The 21,614-nt window shown below is 44.6% G+C and overlaps 1 protein-coding gene across 1 annotated transcript in view; it reads left to right on the top strand.

The window, feature by feature from the left end:
- Positions 1-21,614, top strand: part of Susd1 (sushi domain containing 1) — a 120,780-nt gene that overhangs the window by 36,866 nt on the left and 62,300 nt on the right. The window contains exons 6-7 of the mRNA XM_021200675.2: positions 10,567-10,746; positions 20,648-20,745. Coding sequence (XP_021056334.1) covers positions 10,567-10,746; positions 20,648-20,745 — 278 coding nt within the window. The remainder of the gene's footprint in view (positions 1-10,566; positions 10,747-20,647; positions 20,746-21,614) is intronic.

The following is a 21,614-nucleotide window of genomic DNA, read 5'->3' as shown; positions in this document are numbered from 1 at the left end:
TGCCTCTGCCTCTGCCTCTGCCTCTGCCTCTGCCTCTGCCTCTGCCTCTGCCTCTGCCTCTGCCTCTGCCTCTGCCTCTGCCTCTGCCTCTGCATTGTCAAGCTGTAGAGTCTGTTTCCAACTGGAATATTAAAACGGGGGCTCTAATGTTGTCCTTTGAGAAGAGAAACATCTGCAGCAGCACAGCGCAGTGCCTTGAAAGCCTTGCCGCTGATCAACACCTCTACAAACAGAAGATCCGGACAAGCCCGCTGAGAACCCCATCCTCTTCACTCAGGCTCTTACCCGCCCTGTCACCTCCTGCGCAGCTTCTGAAGTGTTTCAATTCTAGCTGTTTCCAAACTAAACACGAGTTATTGACAGTAAGTGCCATTGTGTGAAATGGAAATTTTTTTTCCCCCAAACAAGCTCTCTCAATGAACATGAGCCGGAGAAAATATATTGTTTTTTCAGGGCAAAAGCTGATAGAAATCTTCAGATTACAAAATACATCAAAAAGTAATTTCTGTCTTCCTCCTGCCTTAAGGGCATGTGGCCTTTGGGTACTAATGAGCTCATTAGCTTAGTTAGAACAGCTAAGAAGCTACCCGTGCACAGAGAGCACCGAGGCATAGAATAATTCTTCTGTTTTCCTCTAACAATTACAATAACATTTTCTAAATCCAACTTGCCCCATACTGAGACATTATATTCCAACCCCCCATCTCAATGATAGACACAATGAGGAGCCCAAACAGCCCCACAGGGAGGGTCTAACTACACATAGCTGAGTTCAGAACATGCTGGGCAGCATGTGAAACGCTGCTCTCGGCTATAGATTATGGCTTCTTTCCTCTGGATGTATTACTTACACGTGACCATCACAATGTTAATGCCCTCAGTGGTTTTTATCACTTGGACACACAGTCTGGTAGGGATGTTTAAAAATATAGGATGATAGGCACAGCCCACCAAGTCTAGAGATTGTGTTGGATTATATGGTTCAAAATATAAGGGTAGTGTAGAGTCTGGGGTCAGTCTGCCTAGGTCACGTGGGCCCTTACAAGCCCCACATTCTACCACTCTCCAGGTACCTGTAAACTCCATTTGATCCTAAGCATCATAGAGCCGTTTCTATTTATTGCTGGATAAAAATGAAAACCAACCTTAATATGTTTGTTTTTTCCTTTTAGTGTTCACACTTGTTTCTGCTCTTTTGTAGAGTTTTGTGCGTAGTTTTCTGAGTCTTTTTGCTGGGGAGGGAGCTGGAATTGTCGGAATGGCTCTATTATCCATTCTCTTGGGGACTGGCGAGACACCTGCCATGATTTACAGGCACTCCCAGTCACTTCTTTGCTTCCTTAGCTTATTATTTATTGATCTCTAAACAGTCTTTGATGAAACCTTATATTACTCTGCTGTTTCTGGCATCAATTCCTATTACTGCGCCAGTGTTTATGATAAACAGCAGCCAATGTGAGCAACCTTGCGGCACAGTCGGTTTTGATTAGATGCTGAAAATTGCCTATACCTTTCATCAGAGAGATTTCCTCCCGGGCTATCTTCATGAGTAGGAAGACCATCACACCTCAATATAAAACATGATTTCTACCACCAGTGTGGTCTTTGAAACTTACACAGCGCATCCCCCCACCGGGGAGACCTGTTTTGAAGTTTATTATTCAAATAAAATTGTAGACAATGGGAAACTGAGGGAAAATTCCCAGCCATGCTCATAATTAGTTGACTGTATTTCTGGTGCAGGTTCAGGCGTCGTTACTTAATAATGTAATCAGCCAGAGAAACATGTGCTTTAATGATCAACCCCATGCATATGCCATACAAATTTGTGTTTTTAAGTCTTCCTTTCCTTTGCATATTATAAACTGCTTTAATGTTTATTTCCTTGTGATGATAGGGGCTATGGAAGGTTTTAATATAGATTTGTATCTTTATTGCCATTGCTGAATTGATTGTTAATAGGAATGATCTCAAGCTTGCTGGGGATATGTGTGGCAGGGGAACATGTTTCAGGCAAGGCCCAGACCAGACTCTTGTATCATGGTACATCAGCTCTAAAGTGTCAGGGGGTTACTGTGTTGTGTGCCTTTTCTTGGGGACATATAACAAACACCTCTTTACCCCACCTAAAGCACCCATGACAGATCAGAGAAATGGTTCCATCCAAGTCCAGCTTGGTGAACCAGAAGTTTTGCTTTGTGTTTTGGAACTAAGTCAGGGGTATTCCATATAAGGACATGGGTGACTCAAAGGCAGCTGCATTTCAGAAAACCTCTCCCCAGCATAGGTGACAACTCAGGAAAACTGAGTCTTGCCTAACTTGCAGACTACTCCACTGAAAGATCTGCTGTCACAACAACGTCCCATTTATGTGAGCCTGGGCAGGGCCTCCTGGGTCTTGCACTTTTCCAAGCTTCTTGTCAGCCTCCCGCTTCCCTATCAGAGGGAGAGTTTCAGTTTCAGCTGGGAGATGACCAACACACAGCTCCAGTGGAGAAGTCTATATGGCTAGGAGGTCTGTTCCTAGCTCCCTCTCACTCTGGGAAATGTCATAGACCAGCTTGGGCTGAGAGAGCTGTCTTAGAGACTTTGTGGTCCAATCTAAATGTGCCTTCATGTGACTTCATCTCAGGGGTTAGCTACCCTGTCAGGTCTGTCCTATGCAGGACCTAGTGTGAACTCCTTCATTGTTGCCTGGATTTAAAGATACCAAATTTAAATGGCTCTCACAAAGTGCAGTGCCTTTTGCTAGTAGTGTGGCTATGTATTTTAAGCTCTAAGAAACTCTGTGTTCATATCGGTAAACACCATGCTAAAAGAAACCATCTACCCTACATGGTTTCCTGTGGGGATAAATGTGAAGGTGTAAATCAAGGAGGCTGCTTATGTGTGGTGGGATTTCTGTGAATGCTGTTGTTACCAATTATTGAAGCTTGTGGCATATGACAAACCCTTGATCATACTCACACACCCCTGTCCTCCCCCTTTCAAATCTCCCCATCTTTCTCTGACCTCTTCTCAGATAGTCTTCCCTCTAGTTTTGCATCCTTAAAGAAATATAGATTACGCTTGCCTTGTCACTCACCTTGAGGGACTGATTGAAGATTGACCCTGATGTGCTGGAAAATAAACTTCTTGCTTGTGTGTGTGTGTGTGTATGTGTGTGTGTGTGTGTGTGTGTGTGTGTGTGTATCACATATGAGGGGAAACATGAGGTACTTTCTAAAAATGGCTAACACTATTTAACATCATGATCCCCAGTTCCAGACATTCCCTTGAGCCTGGATGGTTTAAGTGTTCTTTAAAGCTGGATAACGCTCCACTGAGTCTGTGGGTCTGTCTTTCTCTATGTGTTAGTATCACTTACACTGATTCCATACTTGACCATTATAAATAGCTCCTCAGTAAATATAAACAAGTGTGTATGCCTATAGCATTTGGACTTAGATTTCTTATATGGTATAGCGGGACCATATGGTCTTCTGTTTTAGCTTTTTTGAGAACCCTCTGCACTTGTTTCCCTGTTGGATGCACTCCATTACATTCCTACCAACAGTGACCTACACTTAGTGCTTCCTCCCCCCCTGCATCCCAGTCAGCACTTGTTGTCTTGGGGCTATTTTATTTGACTAAAATATTCTCTAGTTCTGCACATGGCTGGGTCATCTCTCAGGTCCTAATAAAGAGGTTACATCTCTAGAAAGTTCCCGTGACTCCTGACCCTCTATTGGAAGCTGCCTTTGTGTGCTGTCACAGTGTCTTTTTACTTAATGCCCAGCTCTTACCAGAGTCTGAGTTGTTCCCATCATGTTTCTGTCCATTGACCCACTAGGTTCTGCGAGAGCAACAGCTGTGTCTGTTGTGCTCACAGCTGTAGCAGCCAGGCAGTCGTAGCACAGATATCACAGAGCACGAGAGTGGGGGGGGGGCGTTTATGACTCACAGCTCTGTCAGTCATGCGGCATTAGTCCTTGAGAAGGACTCTTCTAGAGTTGAGGGGAAAAGTACTTCTGGAAGACTAAGGACAGGTGGAGAGAAAACTACCAGACAATTTCAGGGATGGGGTAGCTCATAAGTGAGCTCTGGGGCATCCCATAGATACTTCTAGGACTTTAGATGTCCGTTATTAACTTGAGACATCTCTACCTGCACGATGGGAACATGATCCTTACTATGGAAGGTTACTGTGAGTAGTAATTACTTAATCTTTGAGCCCTTTTGGAGTTCATGTGATGAATTTCATTCAGATTCCATTGCTGCGAGCTCCAGCCAGAACAGCCTGGACAATACAGAAAGATACTGGAAACACACACAAACACACACATGCATACATAGAAAGAGAGGTGGGGGGAGGGGGAGAGAGAAAGAGGGCAAACCAATCACCCCACAAGAAAAATGAAAACAACAAATACAAAAACAGAAAACCCTCACCCAAATTCCAGCTGAGGAGATACATCAAAACCAGTTGGGTTTTATACCCCCTTCTAGGTACTACTGAGCCAGAAGGGTTATCTCTGGGTAGAGACAGGGGTGGCCTTTCATCATGCTATCATGAAATACCTGTCACACCTTCAAGGAAGAGTGGTTTCTCCTGGGTCATGTTTGGGGAGGTAGATATCATCATGCCATTGGAGAGTCTGCTTCGAGGCAGTAGGGGCTGGGGAAGCAGTTTGCTATGTCTGCAGAGGTGAGGGAGCAGAGGGCTTGAGCTGGAATCAGGACCAGTCTGTGATCCTCAAGGTCTACTGCCCATGTCACTCAGGAAGGCTTTGTTTGCATCCCCAAGTTTCTACAACTTTCCACACCGAAATCGTAATATTCTGCTTCTGGCCTCAGTAGACCCATGGTGACGCTCACAGAATGAAAAATACATTCAGCCCAACTCCATGAGTCCAGATAGTTTTAACAGTTTCAACACTGGTCAAAAGTCTGAAGTCTTTTCTGAACTCTAGACATACTCTTGGCTGTGAAGTCAAAACCCACATAGGTATTTCCAAGACGCTGTGGCTGATGGCAAATCTTCCCATCCCAAGGGGAGGAATTGGATGATAGTGAGCAAAGGCTAGACCAAAGCAAGACTGAAACCCACCAGAGAAAGCATTGCCCAGTACTCGGGACATCATCTGGGCTCCATGCACCAACCTTGGAAGCTCTGCCCAGTACTTGGGACATCATCTGGGCTCCAGGGGCCTTGAGTAGTTCTGCCCATACAGCTCTGTTGCCTAAAGCACATGTGTCCTTTCCCATGGGCCAACTCAGTCACATTTCTGACGTGTTTGCCATAACCATCAGAGCTTCATGCACAGCCCACTCAGGAGCCCCAGGTAGGGAGTCCAGCTCTGCCACACATTGTCTGGCCTCGCTGCCTTTTTTCCTGAAATCTTGATGTGAGCCCCCATGGCCTGAGACCATTTGATTCTACGTGCCTGCAGAGCCAGCCCCAAATTCCACTGTCATCAGAGGGGCATCCTGGCCTTCACTTACCGCAAGTGGAATGGTCTCGGGGAGCCTGCCTACCTGGCCCTGGGAAAACATTTTCTCGGCAGTCCTGTTTAAGCAGGGGCAGGAAATCCTGTAGTGACATTCTCTGCTTATATACTTCCCACTCCCCCATCCAGGAACTCTCCTTTTAAAACAGTTTTACAAATAGCTTTTATTTTTCCATTCTAGAACCTTTGATGGGTGGCATCTCACTCTTGAGGTAATCATAGCTTTTGTGCCTTTACACCTCACAGTCTAAGGCTTTTTTTTTAATGGTCTACTCTAATAACTACTGTTCTGTCCACACCACCATGTCTCCCATGCTCCTTTCCCTGCCAAAAATGTGCTTGAAAAAAAAACCTTTCTGTTCTGCCTTTGAATCTCTACCCACACTATAAGTTTAGTTAGAGTAAGTGGACGGCCGTCAGGCCACATCCTCAGTGTTAGGACATCTTAGAAAGTTTTCTCTGCCAAACAAGTGAATATTATGCTTTCAAATTCAAAGTCACTCAAACTTTTAGGGGCCAGGCAGAACACAACTCTGACAGAATGTGACACAAACAGCCCCTAGCTCAATCCTCAGCAGGACCCGTCTGTGTTCTCTGACACTTTATGAGCCGGGCCTTCATTATCTGCACTTGGCTATTCTGATCTTCCTAGATGCCACCAGAATGGCCCATTAAACTCTATTCTAAGGCTTCTCTGTGCCAGAGCTCCAAATTCTTCAACATTTCTCCAACAAGCTAGTACAGGAGGTCTATGAACCGCACGGTCAAGTTTATCACAGCCAAGACCTCACTTCCTGGCACTGATTTCTGTCTTAGATGCCCTTCTGGTTGCTGTGACAAACATCTAATCGAATAAGTTATGGGAAGAATTATTTATTTTGGATCATAGTCAAAGGGAAATAGACTTTTATGTTGGGAAAGGCATGGTGGCTAGTTCTGTCCATGACAGCCATGAACTGCTGGTCTAACTTATATCTTAGAGGATTCAGAAGTAGACGGGATTAAAAGCCTAGGATACCGTCCTAGGCATACTTCCAGCAATATGTGTCTCCCAGCTTGGGCCTTCGGCAATCTCTGAAAACACTGCTATTGGCTGGAGACCAAGTCTTCAAACATGGAGCCCACGAAGGCCACTGCACACCAAAGCTCTAAGAGTCAACAAACATAACTTCATACGTCCCCTGGGTGATTCCTCTTGGCAAGTGCTTAGAACAATGTGTTTTATCCAGATCGTGCAGTATTCCTAAATATCTTCTGACAAGGGATTATGCAACTTGAACATCTCAGTAATGAAAACTCATAGAGCTGTGGGTACTGTCAGCCCTGAGTCTTCCTCTTGAGAGACCAATCCAATAACTTCCCATTCATCTGGTGATTTTTTTTTAAACTATTAATTATAAATCTTGCAATCACAACTAAAGTCATCATGCCTTCATTGCTCTTGAGTATGTGTAACTCTCCTCCATGTTCTTATTCTCTTGGAATCTACAGTCCTCTAATAATTCAGCTTTCTATTGCTGGCTTCATGTCCTAACCTCACCGCTAAGATCTTGGGGGGGTGTCCATATTCAGGGTGCACAAGGCTGTATTTCCAACTTCAGTTCTTCACTAATGTTTCAATTTTCAGCCTTTCTCTCTTATTCCCTCTCAGACCTGCTCTAGCTGAATCCTGACTTAAACCAGATGTTTTGTATGTGGATAACTGGGCAGTCTTAGAAAACATTAACTACTCGTTTGGTTGACTGCTCATGTGCACACAAATAATGTGCACACCGATGCCTTGCAATGTTTGGGGCCAGGAAAGGATTGATGCTGGGAAAACACAGTGAGTAAGGGGTCTTGTATCTGGTAAACATTCATAAAAAGAGAACAGAGCCCTGTGACCAAACCTGGGATCTAAGAAGTAGATAGAGATGCAATCTTATGAAGTGATCTCATTCTGGCCCCGGAACTGCTTATGATTTGAGTCTATGTTGACTGAAAGCTAAATTTCAACCAGCATACTAATATACTGAACATTCTGATATACTATAATAAATACAGAATCCTGGGCTACTGTATTTATTATAGCTCTCTGGATAGCTCCAACAGCAACTGGTGAGACCCTGATCTTAAGTCTAAGTCCTACAACTGGCCAAGCATCCAGAATGAGGCAGAGAAGAGCTTGCTCATTTAGATCTGCTAACTCTATATCAAGGATGATAGAGAAACTTCCTCCTCTCCAACCTTCTTCTTCTTCCTTCTTTTCTTTTATTACAGTATCGGGCATTGAACCTAGGGCTTTGTGCATGCTAGGCAAGCATTCTACCACTGAGCTACACCCCTGGCCCACATTTTATTTCCTATTTTGTAGCAAGGTTTTACTCCATTTTCCCTTCTTGCCTCAGCTTCCAGGGTAACCGGGATGACAGCTTATACCAGCAGGCTTGGTGAGGCTACCTGTTCTTAAAACCAGGCATGGTTGATGGGGTTGTGGGAGCATACCTTTGTCTTTATACTGAATGCTTTAACTCAATAAGTGAGCCTTTATTTTAAAGGCGTGGATGTCAGGAATGGCAGCTTTTCCTGGCTTTTTACAGATGAAGTAGAAAACTCAAAATCAAAATGAATAACATAAAGATTTTTTTCCTTTTCCTTTTTAGGTACAGCTGAGATCACTTGGAGGGTTATATTTCTTTCTTGCTGCCAGTGTTTTTATTTGTGTTGTGTAGTGTGTATTGATACTGAATATATCCTGGGCTGACAGTGTTTCTCAATGTATCTCTGGCTAGCATATAACCCACTATGTAGACTAGGTTGTCCTTGAGCTCACAGAGATCCTCCTGCCTCTGCCTCCCAAGTGCTGGAATTAACAGCATGCACTACCAAGTTGACTTTGAACCTCTGATTTTTTCCTGCTTCTCTACCTCCTAAATGCTAGGGGTGCAGGCTCGCACCACTGCACTGTGCTTAGTGGTGTTGGGGAATGGGGCTGGGACCTCAGGCACACTACTAGGGCACGCTACCAACTGGGCTACATCCCCAGTCCTCCTGTGTTATGTTTCTTTCTTGAATAGCATCGCACCTGTGACCTGCCACGCCAGTGGCAGATATAGCTCTCCTGTCCCTTTAGTCTCACTGCTCAAGTTTTACCAAGGACCTTTGGAACTGTGTTTCTGTTGCCAATTGTTTTACGTTGCTTAACCTTTAGAAGCGGTTAAGAATATTGTATCAAGTGGTCCAGTTTAAATGGTTATAGAGATGTATCTGTGTACCTTGCCAATTTCTTTGTCCATCCATGTTTTTCCTGAGACCTATGTGCTCTGGTTCTTAAGCTATACCTGTTCTGATTTGTTTTCTTGTCAAACAGGGTTGCTTTATAATTTTTGGTAGGAACTGTAAGAGTCTATTAACAGACAATAACCAGTATTTTTTCAAGTTCTGGTGTATTTTTGAAACACACATTATACAATCCTTTGCTCAACATATGTCTGTAATTAACTTTGGAATTAAAGAAAGGGAGAACCATGCAATAGAGATGTCTGTGTATTTTGTACAGATGAAACCCACTGTTTGACTCAATAGTGTATCGTAGACATCTTTTCATACTAGTGTGTGGATCTTTCTGGTCTTCTTAAGACTGCTCAGTTGCACTGTGGTTTAATTTTCTGTCTCCTCTTGGGCCTCTTGTAGCCCAGGCTGGCATCAATGTAGCCTAGGCTGGCCTCAGTGTAGCCTAAGCTGGCATCAGTGTAGCCCAGGCTGGCATCAGTGTAGCCTAGGCTGGCATCAGTGTAGCCCAGGCTGGCATCAATGTAGCCTAGGCTGGCATCAGTGTAGCCCAGGCTAGCATCAATGTAGCCTAGGCTGGCATCAGTGTAGCCCAGGCTGGCTTCAGTGTTTTTCTTGCCTTCACCTCCTGGGTGCCAGGATGACAGGATGGCGACCACAAATAGCACCCAATTCTCTTTTGATAAACATTTGAGTTGTTTCAGATGTTTCAGTATTAGAGACAGTATTGTGTACTCATTCATATTTATTTGTATGTCTTAAGTCTTTTATCTGAAATAAAATTAAAAAGTCCCCAAAAGGATGTTTGGAAAGTGGGCTTAGATCTAAATGGTGAACCCCATCATCGAAGTCAACACAATCAGTGGAATTTCAAGAAGGAGACTGAGTTAAGCTCAGAGACCTCGAGCCATGGTTGCAGCCAGGAGGCAAGAGCAGGATATGAGAACAGAGAACCATCTACTCACCAGACCCATGCTGTGTTGGAGACAGTCTCGATCTACAGCCCAGGCTGACCTTGAACTTCCAACTGCCCTGCCTCAGCCCCAAGTGCTGGGCTTACAAGGACTTATTAAGCCAGCATTTTATTAAATACTTTTGAGTTTTTGTCAGAAAAGGTACACGTGACATTTTTGAAGGTTAGGAGTCTCTGGAGATACTGTCCTTGTGCTCTGAAGTCTGCTGCTTTGGCTGGATATATATAAGTGTGTGTGTGTGTGTGTGTGTGTGTGTGTGTATCTTAAGGTTATAGAAAAGAAACTTGAAATCACTCTAATGCTTTCTGATCTATCCACTTCTTTGCAAGAGACCTTTCCCCTTGAGAGTTGAATGTAATGTGAATATACAAAGGTAAGCACTTTCTCGTTGCTTTGCTTTAAGAATGTCAAGGATTCTGTAATATTTTATTTACTAGCCAGTTAACAACAGTTGCTACAATTGCACTATGATCCACCGAAGAGTTAAGGATCTGTAGATACATAGTAACAAGTTCCAGAGCACCTTAACTTGTAGATGAACCCTAAGATGTATTATTTCATTCTCAAGGAGCTCTGTACATAAGCCATCCCCTAACCTGGCTCTTCTCTCTGTATGCATGTTTGAAAATGTCATTAAATCCAGGCACACCGGTTTCCTATGCTTCTGAACAACCTTAATTTTATGTAATTGCATTTGAATGATTCTAGGGAGCCAGTTTTCTCTTTTCCCAGATGAATGGCCTCTGTTAACATGACATGTTTCTTTCTGAGATCCTAATTGCGGGAATGGAAGTCAGAGCTCCTCATCGTCGTCTTCTTGCCTCTCATTGCAGAGATCAGCTGTGGCAGCCCCCCTGAAGTTCAGAATGCCATCTTGGTCGGGAATCACAGCTCCAGACAGGGGAGTGTGGCTCACTATGACTGTCAGGAGGGCTTTGAGAGTCCTAGAGGAAAGATCACTTCTATTTGCACAGAGAAAGGCGCCTGGAGTGAAATCACTTATGCATGCACAGGTACAGATTCCTTTCTGCTGGCCTCCTCTTACCTGGGAGCAGCACCAGAGGGGGCATGGAGTAATGGCTGCCTCTGGGTCAGCTCACCTCTGCCATTTACTCGGGTAGGCATTTGGCTTCAGATGTATCAGCTTCATCTTGATGATTTAGAAGGTGGATTGGGAAAATAAATTATAGAAGGAATTTTACACATTCAGCTTTTGAAACACCATAATTCACTCTGTGTGTGTGTGTGTGTGTGTGTGTGTGTGTGTTTTGTTTTCTCTCCTTAGCCAGCTGAGAAAATATATTCTATGAACCATTTTCTTGCAAGAGTAAGAGTATTCTCTCTCTCTCTCTCTCTCTCTCTCTCTCTCTCTCTCTCTCTCTTTGGTTTTTTGAGACAGGGTTTCTCTGTATAGCCCTGGCTGTCCTGGAACTCACTCTTTAGACCAGACTGGCCTTGAAGTCAGAAATCCACCTGTCTCTGCCCCCCAAGTGCTGGGATTAAAGGTGTGCGCCACCACGCCTGGCTCAGGAGTATACTCTTAACACATTTTGATATGACATCTTTTCACACAAGAGATGACAAAATTCAAGGAGTTAAGTCTTATCTAATTGCATTATACCGGTTTGTTTTCATTATGCAGTCCGTTGGTGTTGTGTACATCAACACCATGGTATTATAACCAGTCTCCGGAACGTCTTGTCTTCTAAAAGTGGAACCCGTCCGTCATTCCTTCCTCCCCACAGCTGTTGGCCCCCTCCATTTTGCTTTCTATCTCCCAGGAATGAGACTACTGTAGGCACTCCATGGATGTAGGATCAAATGATACTTGAGTTTTTTTTTTTTTTCAAAGCTTGGCTTATTTCACTTCGCATAATATTTTTAAGGTTTACTAACAATATAGGATATGCCATTTTCCTTACTTTTTAGAAGTGAAAAATATTCTATTGTGTGTGTGTGTATACATGCATACATACATACAACAGTATCTTTTAAATTATATTTTCTTTTTCCTTTGTGCTGTGCTCTGTGTGTGTGTGTGTGTGTGTTTATGAAGGTGATTTCTACATGTGTGTACAGGTGCACATGGAGGCCAGAAGACAGCCTCAGTGTTGTTCCTAGGGGTCTGTCCATTTTTTTTTCTTTTGAAACAGGATCTCTCACTGGCCCAGAGCTCACCAATTAGATTAATGCAGCTGGCCAGTGGACTCCAAGGATCTGTCTGTATCTGTCGTCTCAGCACTAAGACTGTACAAGTAGGCCACCATGACCTGCCTTTTTATGGAGGTTCTGGGTATCAAACTCGGGTCCTCACACTTGCATGGCAAGCACCTATGGTCTGAGCCGTCTCCCCATCCCCAAGAGAGAAATTTGATGATATCCATCCTGCCCATCTTTTGGTCCCACAGGTAGATATTCAGTGTGCTCTGTGTGTGAAGCACTACATGTTTGGAATTTACAGTGTGGTAGAAGAACCAGATCTCTCCCGAGGAAGTGCACATCCATATGTCCTTGTAATGTTTTGTAAATAAATTCAAAGCATTAGAGACTGCTGAAGCCTGTGGGGAAAGAACCCCAGGAGGAGATAGACAATGCTTACATTCAGCTATCGCCATCATACATGCAAAAGATGTAGGCTGCGGAGTCGGGAGGAAACAGAAGGCAAGAACCCAGAGATGTAGGCCACCTTGTCTCCCTGGCCAAGCAGAGAAGCAAGGACAAGCCAGTACCATCTTCCACTTTCTCTAAGGGCAAACTCTTGAGACTGATGGCCTCTCCGGCAGCACCTCCCGGACTTATCTGAAGGATGTAAGACAGCTTTCTCCCAGAACCGTTCCCCCGAGAAAAAGCTTGGTGAGAGAGCTTTGTATAGCCGTGGTCCCTTTGCCATGTGTCCGCTGCTCGAGGTCCTCTGCTGCCACCATTCAGAATCCAGTGGGGGGCACAAGGATTAGTCACTACATGAAAAACCAGGGGATCTGCATGGGGCACAGTAAGCTATTAATTAGCTGATCCCTGTACAGCACTTTGAAGAACAAACATGTTATGTAACCGCTAATTATAATTACTGTCCTTAGCCCTCCACCTTTTACTAAGTCTGTGGCTCCGGCTGCAGCTGTTTCCACGGGCTTATGCAAGCTTTGATTTCGGGAGAGAAAAAAGTCATTCTCCCTGGGAGCTAGGCTCTTTCTGTGAGGAGGCTTGTGTGCCCTCCATCAGGATTGGCAGCTAAATTCGATTTTCACAGATAAAGGGAGCGATTTACATGCTGATTAATTCATGCTCCTGTGCAGATCATCTCTGGAGAGGTCGGCTGGGGAAGCTTCTGGAAATGGAGCGAGAGATGCTGGTTGTCATGGTTCTTGCCTAGCTGCCCCCCCTTTCCTTTTCCCCATTTTTTCATCAGTCTTACGACATCCCGACTAACCCCACCCCACCCCTCACCCCACCCCACCCCCGCGTGTCTTGTATTTATTTTACTGTGTTTCACGGTTCACTTCTTCCCCTATCATCATCTTTCCTTGTATTCCCTCCGTCTTCCCCTCTGTCCGTATGTCTGTGTTTAATTCCAAACTGTGGAGAACAGACTATCTGTACCCAGATTGTTTTGAATTATTTTAAAATACTTTTGAGGCCCTGTGCCTCTGGGTTACTGGCTCAGATCTGTCATGTTTTTAATGGAGTGTGAACTCTAACAAGGTGGTAGGGCTTTTTTTTTTTTTTTTTTTTTCCCTCTAAGGCCAGTTTGAACTGGAAACTCCAGACAGCTGGGAATTAGGTAACTACTTTAGTGTCTGGAAAAACCCGAGGTGGAAGCTTCACATTAATGACTCAGTTTTACTTCAAGATCAAAGAGGCTGATTTGTTCCTGATAAGGCCGTCCCCTGCTTCCATTCTGCACAGGTCATTTACCTTTTATGTTTTGAGTCTGGGTTAATAATTACAAGGTTAACACTCCACACTCCATCACTCCATGCTCTTAGGAGAGCAACGACTCCATTGAAACACAGACTGTTGATCTCCCAGGAGCCTTTCTGCAGCCCATAATCTGCCCTGGGTACTGCTGCGAATGCTACCGAGCTCCTGTTCCCCTCCGTCCCTCCTTGGTTGTCAGCCCTTCTCGCCAGCCTAGCGAGTGCTCGAGTGCTCGCTTGCAGCTGGGAAAGAAGGGCTGGCTGGGATAAATGGGCACAGTACTACATTAGCCACACTGTTGGGCTGCGTCTGAATATGTCTGTAACGTTTGGACGACTGACATTATTGCTGTGTTCCTGCACACCAGCATGCACACCCAGGGTTCTCTTGGGGGCCCTAATGCTTGATCTCATTCCATCCTCAAAACCTGTAAAGCAAGTATTTTCAGTTCATAGCTGAGTGATCTGAGACTCATGGAGGTTAAGCAATTTCCTTAGGGTCATTCTGTAACCAGTTCTGATTTGAACCCAAGCCTGGAAGCCCTGGACTCCCACACGTCCCTCTTCATGCTCGCCCAAGCTTGAACTATTTGCATACCACCCTGATGATCTTTGACATAACTAAAGAATTATTGTCATAGCTTGTTTCTTAAAATAACATGTATGTAATTACATATACACATATATACATATATGTTCACAACACATTTTATACACACAGGCATCTTTAGATAGAGTTTTGCTGCACTGCTTAGGTTAGTCTCAAATCCCTGTTCTTAAGAGGTCTCCCTGCCCCTGCCCCTGCCTCCCAAAGAGCTAAATCTATAGACTCATGCCACCATGCCTGAGAAACAATTTAAGTTTATAGTTTAATATACCAATCAAGGATTCTTTGTAATATGTGGCATATCATGACTCTGATGAAGTACATGTATTTTTCCTAATGTGCACAAAAATTAATACCCAGTGAACATATAAACGTTTATTCATATGCTATAAAAATCACCATAAGGTGTGTGACTTGCTCTAGTAGTTAGGCCTGCTGCTTTTACCAACTTTAACCCACTTTACATGGCTTTACCTTAGGACTTAACACAAAGAAAGGAGGCACCGGGCTGTTTATAGCCAAGCACACATCTGTTCTATTCAGTGATGCGTCCCGTGTCTTGTTGCCGCAGTCATCAAGGTGTGCCCGCTTTGCAGTCTTTTTGGGAATGGCGTCAGAACTTGGCTGTGAGCTCTGTCATAAGATCATCAGGTCTCTTGGAATCAGGAACTGTTTAGACTGGAGAGATAATACTGAACTTACCCATCTGAATTTATTCTTTCAGTGTTGTTTTTTTTTTAAAAAAAAAAATAAACAAAAACAAAGAAAGGCCCCAAACTGTAAACCAGGAGAGTAAACTAGACTGGTCCCCGACCCTGTACAGTGGGTCTCCTGGGAGAGCTGTCTGGACACTCTTGTTTCCTTCCCTTCCTTTGCTGTCTCAGCCTATCATGGCAGAGGAGTTAGGCATTACTTCCCTTCCGCTACGAACTAACTAACCAACTGCTAAACCCATGTTCTGTCTTAACCTGACCCTGCTAACCCCTCTGAACTTTAGTGTTGCCGATCACCCTTGCATTCATTTAACCCATCAGTCAGATAAGAAAACACTTTGTGAGTGTGTTCGTCTGAGGCATTTGCTAAGTTTTTGCTATGAGAAAGTTTCACTCTGAGGAGTACACATTAAATAACTGATTAAAAATACAGTGAATGCCTCTCAGAGAAATACTAGAGGTTAACAGAATGGCAAAATCCACAAATATATCATATAAACATATACTATATTTATACAAGAATCCCTCCGCCCCTACCTATGGGATAAAGTAAAGCTGAGCATTTTATTATCCCAAACCTAGTACAGGTTCAATAGGACCTTGTAGGGCCCTTCTTCGTATCAAATTGGGGATGCCTCTATGTCCCACAGCTAGACACACCCAAGGCCTGCCCTCCAGACTTCTGCCCAATGTCAAACCCCAAGTCTAAGCTTGACTGGATGGCTTTTTCATCAAGGAAAAAGGATAGAGGGTGGGAGAGGGGGAGGTTGCCTTTGCTAGGGTGGAGAGAGGGAGGTTGACCTTGCCTCTTGACCTTAATGACATGCTGTGCCCTCCCTGGATGGAGAGAGGAAGCCGGAGAGTGGAGGGAGGCCACGTTCCTTCCTTCGTACTCTTCGCTCCCTTCACTTCCTGGACCTACTTCCTCTTAGTGACTCACCTTCCTTCCCTTGCGGTGCCCTTGTCTGAGGGTCTCCTTGGATATCAGCGTTCTTGGGGCTCTGCCCCGAGCCCCTCTCCGTGAGCTACTTGGATGTCTTCCTCTCACCCGCCCATGTCTTCTCTCTCCATGCACAGACCCATGGCTTTTAGGGCTCTTTCCCCACTGGACAGTAAGCAGATAACTCCTATCTAACATGTCCTCAGTGCAGTTCATTGCTCTGCCTCTTCTTGTGTTTCTTAGGAGAACAGTGAAGGGCCATTCATTCAGTCTCTTGAGCTCAAAGGCTGGCAGTCAGCCTGGACTCCTCTCTGTTCCTCCTCCCTCACCTCCCAGTCATCTCCTTCAGAATTGTTTCTTGTTTGATAATACAGCACCCCGCTTTCATCCTGTTGCCTCTTGACCACTTTAGTGCGGACGCTCCTAGCAGTGAGGTCTGACACGTCTCATTGCGTGTCTGGACTCTGTTCCTCATGCTGCCTGACTTGTGCAGGTTACTTCACATCCAAGCCTTGGGACTATAAAATGGACACGGCTCTGTCCAGCTATCAGGTTATCTTGAAGGGTAAAGTCCTGTACATACTCTCTGGTCCATAGTTATAACTCAATAAATGTTCATTCTTATTGTTTTTATTATTGCTTCTTATGGCTACTGGGCAAATGAGATCAGGCCTGAGAAGAACAGTCTGAGCCTGACATACAGTTGTCGTGGAGGAAATAGCATTAGATTCTATTTTTTGACCTCCGGTTCTTCTGTACCCTGGTGCTTCCTTTCAGATGGAAAACTGTCCCCCTCATTACCCTGCAGCTTGCCTCTGCTCGGGGGAGTGTCTGTCCTCAGTCTGGCAGGCAAGCCCTTCCCCCAGTGCAGCCTGCGCTTCCTCTGCAGCCTCCCTTCTGTACCTAGCTGACATTCCTCCCTCACTCCTCTTCCCCGCCTCACTAGCTTGATGTTCAGACTTGCCATTCTCTGTCCTCTGCTCTACAGCCACGTATGCCCCAAGGCAGTGCCCACCATGAAACTCAGTTTCCCAGGTCCTCCGGGCCTTCCTACTTTGTGCCCTCCCATATTTATGTAGAGCCTGTGATGATGCCATTGAGCTGTCAGCTGCCTGCAGCAGTGTTTGCTCTGTCCATTAAGCAACATGCTCCTTGAAGGGAGAACTGATGGTCTAGTCTTCTTCACAGGCCAGTGTTTGACACAGGAGGATGCTTGCCATCCAGTAACAATTCTGTAAGTCATGGGCAGCAAATGGAAGAGGACACCAGTCCGAAAAAGACTTTCATATGTTTTTTTTTTTTCTTTTTTCTTTGTTTTCAATTTATATGGCACTTATTTACTTGGTTGTGTGTATGTGTAGGCGCATGTATGCCACTGTGCATGTGTAGAGGTCAGAATCCAACTTATGAGAGTGGATCAAACTCAGGTCATCATCTTGTTGGCAAGTGCCTTTATCCACTGAACTATCTTTCAGTCCCTATGCGTTTTTCAATTACTGGCATAGTTAGAATGAGAGTACATTTTGCCAAGTGTTATATTTTCAAAGGGCAGCATTAATGCTGACATTTGACACCTGGAATTTTTGTTAAAAAAAAAAAAGTCTTTCCAATCTGTTGTAGAACTTGATGGGGGAAGACATCAGCTTGGGTAGGCTTCTCTCTGGGATGGGATATCTGGCATCGCTATAATCAGATCTGGGTCCCATCTGTGCAGAGCATGGCACAGGCTACAGGCAGATGGCATCTTTGAGATGTCATTTACAGTTGTCATAGTGAACGAGCAGAAAGGAAGAACAAGAAAGGAAACCCTTTTCTAATCTCTACTTGGATGACACGGGCACCCCGAATAGCAAGGCTGTTCGCTTTATTGGCAATTGAGGGAGAAGATGAAGGGGAAATACCTCTGCTGCTTCTGGACCAGCTGCTGAGTGACCATCAGAAGGCTGTTTGAGGGAGCAGGGAGGTTAAAAGTCCTGGGTTTTAATGGGCAGCCGCAGATGTGGCCAGTCATACTTGAAGGTTATCCAGTGATGGACTGACTGGAATCAACATCATCCTTGTTAACCAAGGAGACGAAAGAACAAGGCTATGACTTTGTTTGTTTATTTGTTTGTTTGTCTGTCTGGGTTTTGTTTGTTTTTGCTTTTTTCCTGCTGACAACTGTATTCTTTTTTTTAACCACATTATTATGTTCTGAAGAGGAATATTGATGTAGAAACATATGCATTTTTTAGGCTTCATAGCTGATACTCTGATGTCTCTATAGAAATTTGTGTTTTCTTCTCAGCCTCAATTTATTTTCCATTACTAATATATGACTTGGATTTACTCAAAAAACAAGTGTGGTGAGATGCAGACTCCAGAGAATGCCGACATGGAATGAGTTGGTAAATGTGTAAAATCAGTGATAGACATAGGTCATGCCATTCAGTAGTCCAGGTGAATCCAAAGTTGACCTTGGTTCTGTACAAGAGAATTATGTTAACCTACGGGTGTTTCCGGCCCAGGTTTCTTGTTCTTCATGGTGGCTAAATCTGTTCTTAGCCAATAAGAGGAGTATCATTGGAGTATCATTTCCTGAGGTAAAGAATTATTGAATTATCATTCTCATTTCTCCACCCTCTCCGTGTGTGTGTGTGTGTGTGTGTGTGTGTGTGTGTGTGTAAGCCAGAGGTCAACCTTGGGTATTGTTCCACGGGAGCCATCTGTTTTGTTTTTTAACTTTAAAAAGTTTTATTATTTTTAATGATGTGTCTGTGTGCATGTGTGTGAAGTGACTACAGGTGCCTGTGTCAGATCCCTTGGAGCTGAATGTATAGGTGGTTGTGAATTGTTTGACGTGGGTGTGGATGCTGGGAACCAAACTTGGGCTTTTGAAATGAGATCTCTCACTACTCCGATCTCACCTACTAGATGGGACAGGGAACCATCCATCAGTCTCCACTAGTGTTGAGGTTGTAAGCATAGAACGCTAAGCCCAGTTCTGGGCCTCGCTCCAGCATCCCCAAGTAGATTCCAGTGGTATCTAGTGGCCCTCAAGCTGATTACAGTAAATAAATAAGTGAACAGCAAACAAATGAACATCAGGTCTGAGGCTTAGACACAACTCCTTGTGCCTGTGTGGTAAGCATCTCTTCTCACTTATCTTGATGGCGGTCTTGAGTTAGTTTTTCCCCAAACAGAACCAGAAGTGTGTATTATTACATAATGGGGAGTAAAGACTCAGGAAGCAGGATCGGGGACCAACAGGAATAACTAAGGGAAAGAAAGAACCTATATGAGGATGCTACAGCATCCAGGACTCTCTGAGCAGGGGGGCGCTGCAGCATCCCAGTCTCCCTGGGCGCTGCAGCATCAGGGACTCCCTGGGCAGGGGGTGCTGCAGCATCTGGATCTCCCCTGGATACGGGGCGCTGCTCCACTGCGGATACAACTTTCTGAAAGGCTGTGGAAATTCAGTCACTTATGACACTGCCTTCAGGGACAAAAGGGGCATTGACTAGCCCCGGTCCCCAGGGGACTCCTCTCCCCTTCCAGGCTGTATGTGCTGGAGTGCATGAGCCACAGCAAGGAAACCCCAGAGCAGGAGGCAAGAAACAGTCACGTTACCAAAGTGTATGCAGGGCTGGCATACATTAGACTTAAGAACCTGGGAAGTGTCTGGCTCCACAGGAAAGCTCAAATAGGGTCATGGGATATTCTTTTTGGATGGAATGGCAATTCTTGTCTCCAGAAATGATAGAGCAATGCCTAACTTAAAATGGGTTTTTATTGTTATTTTTCCCTCTTTTTTGATGTTATTGTAAAAAAAAAAAAGTTGCTTTATTATCCTTTAATCATCCATTCCTAGTGTACAGAAACACATATTCCTGAACCCCTTTCCTAGCCTTCATCGGTTTGTAGGTTTGTTTGTTTGTTTGTTTTTTAGGGTTTGAATTCTTTAGGGGTGTCTGCATATAAGATCATGTCATTTGCAAATAGAAATAGCTTTAGTTATCTGTCAGAAATTTGACTTTAAGAAGTGAAAGATAGGTTTCCCCCATGCCATGCTGAACAACTTTGTTAAGTGGTTGGATGGCATTGTCCCTTGGGAACTTACTTAAGGGAGTGTTTTCCCACACTGCCAGATTCATCCCATGAAGTGAAGGTTTTTTAAAACCAGCACAAGTGAGAGAAATCTGGCTTGTCACCAGATCAGGATCACATGGCTTCTGCTAGAGGAGACCCAGGGTGACCAGGAACTCTGTGGAGAACTTACTTCTTCGCCCCAAGCTTCTCCTCAGGGACCATCCTTCATGGTAACACATGCAGCTTCCCCTTTGGGATCCAGCAGTCACCTGAGTGACTACCACCCAGGCTAAGATGAGGGAGGAGAAGCAGCTCTCCCCTGTATGCTTTAAGGAAGCTTCCAGTCAGAGCTCATTCCTGGGCCTCGCTGCAGCCTCCAAGTGGAACAGCAGTGGCATCCAGTGGCCCATCAGGCTAATCACAGTTGGAGCCCTTCCCCACCCACAGGCAGGAATCTTTTCCTTTTTTGCCTGGTCAGGCAATGGGCCAGGCTCATTCATGATGAACCATCTGGGATTGCTTGAATTGCTCAATTCAGCATCCGAACCAGCGCGTGACTGGTGAGCAGCCGAGATACCAGCTGGACAGAGGCCCCGAGTCCACCAGGAGCTCCCCCAAACCCATGGTTGAGGTTCATGTGTCAATTCTTTTATTTATTTTTTTCTATTCTAGAAATAATGATAGAAATTCATGATGTATCGGTGTTCAATGACACCTGTGTGAGATGGCAAATAAGCCCAGAGAGAGTGAATGCCAGGATCATGTACTTGGTAAGTAAAGGGAGCTGCTTTACCTTGCAAATGCAGAAATGGAAATGTGAGCCAAAAGAACTTGCCTTTATAGGAGCTTCCCCCCTCCCCCATTTTCCCTCCACTTTCCCCACCACCCACATCTCCCTGCTTTCCTTCTGCTGGCTCCTCTTCCTTCCTTCAGTCACACCAAGTGAAACCATATTTGTTTGCAAATGTATAGTAACAAGCTACAGATAGTGTAACTCATGAAACAGCACACAGTTAATTATGTGGTATAAGCTGGTGTAGAATCTCGCTTGACTATGCCAGTCTAGGGGAACTTCATTCCTTGGCACACCTTCTTAGAGATTCTTGAAAACACACATTGGCGGTTCAGTTAGAGCCAACACAAAGCCAAGACAGGGTTAGAAGATGCTTTCAACCTCCATTCACATAGAAAAGAATCATTTCTTCTAGCAGGTCGTGAATGCTTTTATCACACAGGTGACCAGGAAGGCAAACCAATGATGCTTCTACAACTAGGGAAACAACAACCAAATCACACTGTTTAGCGCTGCTAGCTTGCAGCTATACGGTTTCAATGAGAAATATGAAGGTTCTTCATCAGTCTAATTGTTTTCTGGTTCTATTGCCCTGCTTTAAAAGTGGGTGGGGTTTTTGAGATACACACATATTTTACATCTAGCATGTATGCCATCTGACCGAGTATGATTGTGGGACAGGCATTTGTGTTTGACATTCTCTGTATTGCTCGTTTCCAAGCACGTGTGTTTCCCTGCCCCAGCGAAGGCTGGACGCACGTGCTGATTTGGCGTGAGACCTTCCTTATATTGTTGATCATCTGTGGTCAGAAGAGCCATGAGTTCTCACTACTGTCTCAGCTTAGG

The sequence above is a fragment of the Mus pahari genome, chromosome 6 (assembly GCF_900095145.1).
Source record: "Mus pahari chromosome 6, PAHARI_EIJ_v1.1, whole genome shotgun sequence".
Classification (NCBI taxonomy): domain Eukaryota; kingdom Metazoa; phylum Chordata; class Mammalia; order Rodentia; family Muridae; genus Mus; species Mus pahari.
The sequence above is the reverse complement of the archived record's forward strand: the minus strand, read 5'-3'. Positions and strand labels throughout refer to the sequence as shown.